This window comes from Gavialis gangeticus, unplaced genomic scaffold (genome assembly GCF_001723915.1).
Source record: "Gavialis gangeticus isolate Ggan-Ray unplaced genomic scaffold, GavGan_comp1, whole genome shotgun sequence".
NCBI lineage: Eukaryota > Metazoa > Chordata > Crocodylia > Gavialidae > Gavialis > Gavialis gangeticus.
In genome coordinates this window covers 18,546,182-18,555,112 of record NW_017729009.1, presented here as the reverse complement: position 1 = coordinate 18,555,112, position 8,931 = coordinate 18,546,182, and the positions used below count along the sequence as shown (strand labels likewise).

The 8,931-nt window shown below is 45.0% G+C and overlaps 1 protein-coding gene across 1 annotated transcript in view; it reads left to right on the top strand.

The window, feature by feature from the left end:
• Positions 1–8,931, top strand: part of NPEPL1 (aminopeptidase-like 1) — a 15,689-nt gene that overhangs the window by 79 nt on the left and 6,679 nt on the right. Inside the window, exons 2-7 of the mRNA XM_019509763.1 lie at positions 1,225–1,458; positions 2,767–2,937; positions 5,652–5,741; positions 6,481–6,562; positions 7,404–7,546; positions 8,250–8,327. Of these exons, the coding sequence (XP_019365308.1) occupies positions 1,225–1,458; positions 2,767–2,937; positions 5,652–5,741; positions 6,481–6,562; positions 7,404–7,546; positions 8,250–8,327 (798 nt within the window). The remainder of the gene's footprint in view (positions 1–1,224; positions 1,459–2,766; positions 2,938–5,651; positions 5,742–6,480; positions 6,563–7,403; positions 7,547–8,249; positions 8,328–8,931) is intronic.

Here is an 8,931-nt window from a genome sequence, read left to right as displayed (position 1 = left end):
GCGGAGCGAGGGGCCCGGCCCGGCCTGTGGGAGCGAGGCGGGGAGCAGCCCGCGCGCCACCTCAGGCCGGGCCCGGCCTCGCCGCGACCCGAAAATGGCTTGTCGCACACGGAGCTGTCGTAGCAGCAGGGCCCCCGCGGGGACAGCGGGCTGCGGATGTAAATCAGGCTCGGCCTCTCCGCCCGCCCTGCTCCTCCGTATTCCCGCAATGGGTGAAACGTCCCATGTGGCCTTTCACCCTGTGGTGGCGCGTGCAGACCCGGGCCTGTTTCCGAGCTGTTCGTTGACCTGAGGCCACCAGCCCTCCCCGGCCTGGAATAGGCTCCCTTCCGGGGGTGGTGCAAGCACCTACTCTGGGCTCTTTTAAGAAACATTTGGATGTTCATGTTGCTGGGATCCTTTGCCCCTAGCTGACTTCCTGCCCCTGAGGCCGGCAGCTGGACTCAGTGACACGCCTAGGTCCCTTCCAGCCCTAACATCTATGAAATCTATTCAAGCGCAGAGCTCGTGGCCACTGGGTGCTGCCGAAGCCAATGGCTTGGCCGGGTTCAAAAGGAAGCGGATAAATCCTTGGAGGAAAGGAGCATCCGTCGCTGTCGAGCATAGGAGTGAGGGCCACGGCCTCAAAACTGAAACTCCCTGGACATGTGCTGGAGGCTGCAAGTGAGGGACGGTGGGGTGGGGAAACCCAGGTCAGACCCAGTTTGCTCCCCCTGTCAGCATCTGCGCTGCCTCTCGCCCAGTCTTGTGTCACACAGAGGGACTGATGGCCTGACGCAATCCATGGCAGTTCTTATTTTCTTAATTCCTTTTTTTTTTTTAATTTAGAGAAAAATCAGAAACATTTTGTGTGACAGCACTTGGCAGCACGGTGACAGACCCTTTCTCTTGTAAAGGATTGGCACTTTGCTCGTACTTCATTAACTGGCCATGTGAAATGACTACAAATTAGGTGCTAAGAAATCAAACTGGCTCTTTATTTCTATAAAAACTGTTTTAATTAAAAATGGCTTTGAAGCAGCCATCACGCAGATTAGCCTGTCTTCATGTTTGAATTTGGGATTGAACGTAACTCGTAGAGCCTGAGGGAAGGGAGCAGAGATGCGTTTGTGATGGAAAGTAGTTAATCTTCCTGTTTAACAAACAGGTTTGCCTACCTGGGCCTACTGGATCTAAGCTTTTTGACACCAAAATGTTATCATTACAGGTATATGGAACTGACAGAAAAGTGCACTACAGATTGCAGTTTTCAGTTTCTTTCTCTTTCCTCAGATATGGCAAGCTGCCTTAAACACGCTGAATCCCAACCCTACCGACAGCTGTCCTCTCTACCTGAATTATGCCACGGTGGCTGCTCTGCCTTCCAGGGTTAGCAGACACAATAGCCCCTCTGCAGCTCAGTTCATCACCCGCCTGGTTCGCAGCTGTCTTCCAGGAGGCGTCAACAGATGTATTGTTGTAAGTGGCATTTGGGAAGTGCATTTGGTAAAAAGCCAAGGGAGGACTGTCCTTGCATTTGAGAGAATGTGATTTGTAGAAAGAACGTGTTCTGTACTTTAACATTTTAGCAATATTTGTTAGGCTAGGGGTAATGTTTTTTCTTTCTTTTCTGAAATCGTTATAGCGGTAAAAATCATAGTAGGAATGCGGTTATCTTGTTTTACAGGAAATTAAGCCAAAGCTATTGAACCAATATAATTCTTTTAGTATAGGAAGTAATACAACTTTCCAGTGTAGACAAGACCAAAGTATAAGGGCTAGTCCATGCACAGGTTGAGCACCAGTTTAACTAAATTGGTTCTGAATTTAGTTAAATGTGTGTTTTAACTAACTGTTTAACGTGTGTGTTAGGTATGTGTTTTAGAGGCACATATCTACATGTTTTATTTATGATTCTTCTTTAGCAGACTTTAGCTAATCGTATATGGGATTATGGGGACACTGTTCATTCAGGAGAAGGGTCCACACACAGAGAACCAGTATAGCAGCTTCTTCCTGACTGGGATTTAAGCTATAACATTAGCACCCTGCTCACATCTTAAATGAATACAACCGTCAGCTTGTCACTGACAGCGACTTTAGGATTTGTTGAAGGGCATGTGCCTTGTCTACATTAGACTTTTAAAATATGTTAGTTAATGGAACCTAATGTCACACCTTGCCTGGACAAAGGCTTAGTTAACTAAGGCATCTGCTGTGAGTAGATAAACTCTGGATTTTTAATTTGACAAAAATCTCTTGCAGACTAGTTTGAATTTCAGGTTTGGGGTTTTTTCCTCTGAACAGTTGTCAATAATCAGATTTTTCTCCAAGTAGACTGTATGGGCTATCTACAACATGCCTCACTTGAAAAGTTAGTTTGGATACCAGTTGCAATGGTTAAGTCTCTTCCCTAGAGTTAACTCTTGTACGCTAAGATGGTTAAAACAGTACAGCTCCTCTAGTGTGGACATACTTGTACCTGCATAAAGGTTCCTCATGGTTTGACGATAAAGCTTACTCCATTTCCATGTGGGGATATCACGAAAGATGATCTCATGAGGTCCCTTCCAGCCCCTAATACCTTATGAAAGGTACCGATACAAGGGTAACTGCATCAGTGCTACATGAAATAGTTAAACCAATCATAGTCGGTATGGAAACCATACCTACACTCTCTTCCCTTTCTCCCCCTGGCACTCCCAGCTAGGATAACAGATTCCTTTAAATCTGGTTCCAAACAGCTCCGGCACTTGATGACCGTGTGTTTTCTTGCTTGTATTTCAGATGGTTTGTGAGCGATCTGAGGTCTTTGCCTCAGCTTGTGCACTAGCCAGGGCTTTCCCACTCTTCACCCATCGATCCAGCATCTCTAGACGCACTGAGAAGAAATCAATAACTGTGGAGTTTTTCCTGGTTGGGCAGAACAATGGGCCAATAGAAGTGGCAACACTTAAAGTAAGTTCCTAGCTTTCCCGTTGATCAGCAACTTACTTTGTTCCCTCTGTAGGGCAACCATGGTTCTTGCAGAACTGTTGCACACTGGTATGAATGACCATTTGGTGTCTGAAATATCTACTGCACCAAATACAAGTGATCCCAGACCATTTAATATAGTTTAGGCACCTGTGAGTCTGATCATGAACATATAACTGCATTGACTCCTACAGCATGTCTGAACCACCTCCAGATGGTGCTGTGGGGTCAGTGAAACACTACACTGTACCCCAAAATGATTGTAAAGGAGTTATAGCACTGGCATGTAGCCCTGTGGGTTAGACATGCTGGAATTCACTGAAGTGCTGTCTACTGTGCTCCTTTCTTGGCATGGACATACTCCTGAAGATCATGTTCAGAGATCAGATACCCATTGTACAAGGCAGGGTGAAAATGTGCATCTCAGCGATTTCACTTTCAAAATATTTAATGGTCAAGTAGTCTAATATTGCACCTAGTCAGGTAGATGAATTTATTTTGGAAAGGAATTTGGGGGAATTTGGTCTTAATGGGGTCCAAATTGTGTCCCTGACACTGCACATATGTATCATTGAAGAAACTGGGAACTGCATGTTCTGGAATCAGAATTTGGCCTTTCATATTTTTATCTGATGTCATGTACCTGCTGCCTTTTACTCCCCTGATAAAATTTGTAGCTAGAAATGAAATACTGGGGAAATAATCCAAGTTTGAATGAGCCCAGAGTTTGTTATGCAACATGAATTTCTTTTTATAAAGTTAAATTGTAAAGTCATCTGAGTTAGTCATCTTTGAGTCAGAAATGTAGTGATGCACTTGGACTTGTGAGTCGTGGTTATTGGGTGGACATGAACTCCTTATCAACTGGGTGTTCAAAGTGTAATAGATCATTAGAATTCAAAGTTCTTCCTGAACAGTTCTTTTAATCCTTGCTGTTATAAACATTAAGACAATCTCTTATTATGTGCTTCAGGTTTTAATATTTTAATACAGATTGAAACTAACCCAACTGAATCAAGGGCTAGGGGAGGCTGAAACATTCCACACGTATGGTTTAGGCTGTAATAGAGCTGAAGAGGCACAGATTGACAAAGGAGAAACTGTCCCTGAGTGACACTCCTTCCAATTAGAAATGCTAGCATAAAAGGGGTGACTGTATATATTTCAACTGTCTTAAGTTCAGGGTATCTCCATAGAGTTATGTCGCAGAACCCAACCATCAGCTTCTTGCCCTCAAACCAAAAGATAAGCAATCAGTATTAAAAATGGACTCTGTCAGGTAGGCAGGCCTCATGCCACTTAAGGTTTTGGGATTTAAAACCAACAGCTAGGCTAAAATTCTGCCCTGTCCTTCCCCTAAGGTCAGTGTCAATCCCACTGACTTCACTGAGGGCTAGGATTTCACCCCTTAAATTCAACCCAGACAGCTGGTGCTGATCCCAGAGCACAGATGTCACATGCTTTCCCTGGGAGGCACTGCTCACTGGGAAGACTGTCACATTCTGCACCACACCTGCAGTGCCCATATCAGTTTAATTTGGGGGCTGTCAGGGGTATACCATCTTCTGAGTCTACCTTTAGTCAGGCTCTCTGAGTACCCCTTGCAGCCACTGTCAGGCACCACTTCTTTATAAGGATGAATCACCTGGCTTATTTGACTCAGAGCACTGGCCCTGTGAGAATTACATGCTTTCTTTTTCCCTGTGGCCCCACAAGCCAGTCTGAACTAACGAGTTTATCAGTCCATTAAAGGGAATCACTGCAGCATGAAGGGATTGCAGGCAAGCAGGCCTCTGTTCCAAAACAAACCAGCATTTTTAAGTCAGTTGGACCATATGGGAGGTTCCCCTGAAATCCACCTTTACTCTGTGTCTTCGTGTGTCCTCCCTCATGCTGGACTGCAAGGTCATACAAATAGCAGTTTCCTTACTGCTCGTCTTTCTATTCCAGGCCCTTTGGTTCCCAGTTGTTAAAAGTTAATGTCTCATCAGTGCAGCTTCTATTGTCATCTTCCCCAAAGGCCTTCTTCCTTCAATCATTAGCTATAACCATCGTACTGTAGACTTTTCACAGCAGTTCAGTCTCGAGCTCTGTTTATCCGAGTCTGACTTGACTTAGTCAGAGGTAGAGATTAACCCCAGAGTGTTACAACATACAGAAAGAAGGGGAGACTGAGGCATGTACATAGCACCTAAAAATCCAACATTTGCCAAAGGCCCCATTTATTATGAAAGAAAGCATTATCTATTGAAGCCATTAATTCTACCACATGTAAACACTAGTCTCCCTTCGTATGGAATAGCTAACCTCCACAGGCTCCCAGCTTAAACAGCCCATGGTTTATCTGATTCAGACAGTCTGAATCAGCTTCATATCTCCCCCGTGGCATTCATGGGCTTAAGTTGTACTGTGTGGTTATTCATTGGGACAGTGAGAGAGATCATTGAACTGCTCCAGCAAAGTACTCAGAGAAGGAATTCAGTTTCCTTAGAAATTGAAGCACCATAAAAATAAGGGACACATAAGAAATGTATGAAAGCTGGTTATGTGGTGTGGCATCTCTTTGTATTGTGCAGCTGCTGCAGTTGCAGATTAGAGCACTTCAAGGGAATCCACATCTTGTACCTTTAGATTCCACCCTTTTCTGTACAGAAACCACACCATTTGTCTGTCCCCCCACCCTGTTCTATTTCTAGTGTTTGGCAAGTGCTACGGAAGGAGTGAGGCTGGCTGCTCGGATTGTAGACACCCCTTGCAATGAGATGAACACAGATAACTTCTTGGAGGTTGGTACTTGCACCTTTCAGTAGAGCAGCTTGTTTACAAGTCTCTTTTTCTCAATGTAATAATCAAGGATAAATTTTGGCCTCTTATTAGCTAAATCGTAGGCAATGTCAGCGGTGATGGACATTCCAAGAAGCTGTTTGAGGCTCATCTGTCTTTTGTTAAGCCAGGGAACCAGTATCAGAATTGCTGTCTGAGCCCCTGGTTTGTTCTGTGTAAAAGGAGGTCTTCATTGGATGCTCTCAGTTCATATTAATTTCTTTTTCATTGATTTCTGCAGATGAGGCCCTCAGCCATTTTACATTACAGTGTCCAGTCTGTGCAAAGGGGAAAATTACTCTCTTACCATGACCACATGTATCTGAAACTGGAGAGTGAAAATTGCTGTGTGTTCAAATATAGAGACCTGAAAAGCTGTTCAGAGCATGTACTTTCATCCTGTATTTCATTGTGGTCCAGTGCAGGTGACCAGCTGCCCTTTCTGCTTAGAAGCATCTGTCCCCTAGCAGAGTTTAAAAGCCAGACTCGGATGGCCTGGTGCTGTAAATCAGAGGGCTCTCCCTGGAAGTCAGTGGAATTCACTATAGGAAGATCAGTGTCAAGACCACAATATTAAATGCTTTGTGATTTTACTCCCAGCAAAAATTTGCATGTGAGCATGTCTTTAACTATACAGAGACATGAGCACAGTGTAGTGAATATGGATTTACTTTATCTTTTTTATGATGACGAACCTTAAAGGAAATCAAAAAAGTTGGCAAGGATCTTGGGATTGTTCCAACTATTATCCGTGATGAAGAGTTGAAAGAGAGAGGATTTGGAGGTATGTCTTGCTTAGAGTGCACCCTACAGCAGTGCTTCCTAAACTTTTCCTCAGCATGACCCCATTTATGACCCCATTTCCTCAGCACGGCCCCTCACTCCCCACCTACAGCCCCCTGCTCCCTTCAGCAGTGCCCAAGCCCTGGCTGCCGCCCGCGGGAGGCAGCAGCTACTGTGGCCGAAGCAGAGTGCAGAGCCCGGCTTTCCCTCCCCTCTCCCCCGTGGGCACTGCCGGAGCAGAGCCTGTGGTTGGGGGTGAAGGATGTGGGCTGCAGCCTTGGGTCTCCCCACCCTGCTGCCTTCTCCCTGGGGGCTCCACTGCCCTGTGGGCAGGACCCAATGCAGGAGGGAGGGAATACCATGCTGTGTTGCTGTGACTGCCAAGCTGAGTCGCCCCCTGCTCACCCGGCAGCAGTGTGGATACAGCTCCGCCGCCACCGCTGCTGCCATGCCTCACCTTGGCAGCCGTGTTGGTATGGCTCTACCTCCAACAATGGGTCCCACCCACTGGGCTGCAGAGACATGTCTTGCCCAGAGCTGGTCCAGTCTGGTTGCAGCCCCGCACCCTGCTGTGGGCACAGAAATCTCAGGGAAGACATTTATCACAACCCCATCTGCTAATGTTGTGACCCCATTTGGGGTTGCGACCCACAGTTTGGGAGCACTGCCCTACAGTGTATTGCAATGTGGTACCAACTCCTACAGTTTTTTTGCTTATGCAGATTGAGAACAATTTATAGTCCTAAAATTCCTAAGGGGGTCTGAACAGGGACAGGACAATGAATCAGACATCTTCTCCTACATTTCACCACCAAATGGAGTTTTTAATATTTCTTTTCCAGGCATCTATGGAGTTGGCAAAGCAGCTGTGCATCCCCCTGCATTAGGAGTTCTCAGCCACACCCCAGAAGGTGCTACACAGACCATTGCATGGGTTGGCAAAGGTATTGTGTATGACACTGGAGGCCTCAGCATTAAGGGGAAGGTATGTAAAGGAGAGAAGATCTGGCATTTCACTGTAATGAGATTTAAATGAATATAAGAGTTTCATCAGAAAGGGGATGTAGAGGGTTTTTGGAGTTAAGCTGTGTCTCAAGGTGAAGGGCAAATTAATTTCTGGGAACATGTTGCTAAGCACGTATTAGCTAGTCATTATTCCAAAAGTATTTCGCCTTAATCTCTGAACATATGGTTTAATCCTGCCCAAATCAATGGAAAGATTTCCATTGGCATCAGCCCATTTTATTTTTTTAAATGAAGTAGCAGAAGAAATTTGAAGTTCTGTAGCCCCAAGGCAAGTTCTAGTAAAAGGCAGGTGAAAATAATGTCAGGAAGCTTAATGATCTTCAGAATGTGAAGTTTGGCTCATCCCATATCCAAGTCACGTTGTGTAAGTTTCACAGCAGAAAACCATGAGCTACACATTTTAAACACTTTAGTGGCAGCATTGCTACCTTATTCATCTTGAAAGTGTGAGGTGCAGAGCTCAGTTAATGTCTTAGGAAAGTGATTTAATTCAGTGTGGAACCTCACAGCTCAAACAGCCTGTGTGCGTGTGTGACGTGGGGTATATTGGAGATGAGTGTTCAAGAGACGAAGATTGCAACAGAGTGTGAGCGCTAAAAGGAAATACAACCAAATCTCTCCTATCTTGTTTTGAATCTTTCTGTCCATCTTTATTCAAATAGACTACTATGCCTGGCATGAAACGAGACTGTGGTGGAGCAGCTGCTATTTTGGGTGCCTTCAAAGCCACTGTAAAGCAAGTGAGTAAACTGTTAGTATGAGTTAGATCAGTGTTGCTGAGGAGAGGCAGTCTTGTCCAGGGTATGTTACCTGAGTTCTAATTGACTGTCAGTGGTCTTTCAGAAAATTGGGGAAAGATGTTGATTAAACACTGGGAATTAATGTTTGTTACATGGCCTCAACACAGGGCCCTGCTTGAGCACAGTCCCTAAGCAAAGATGCTTTCCTGGATTGTAGCCTATATAAGTAAGTATTATCTTATCCTAGGACCTTCACTGATTTCACTCTTTGTGCCAGCATTACACAGCACCACTCCAGCATTGCTTTTCTTTCTGCCTGGTGGATGGGTAGTGAATTGGCTATCATGGGTGAGGGATTTTTGAGGTTCCTGTGTATTTAGCAAACAGAGATTTCTGTTACGAGTACTGGGAAAATAGACTTCATGTACCTGTCAGTGTCCTGAATCCCAGCCTAGTTCTCATAACATTTGGTGAGGAAACAGCAAAGCAGCAGACTGTGGTCCTGGCTATTGATTTGTTGCTGTGGTCAAAAGGTAGAAGGAGACCTTGCATAAAACCAAACCTTGGAGTATTGTGAACTACTCTCAAAAAAAAAAAAAAAAAA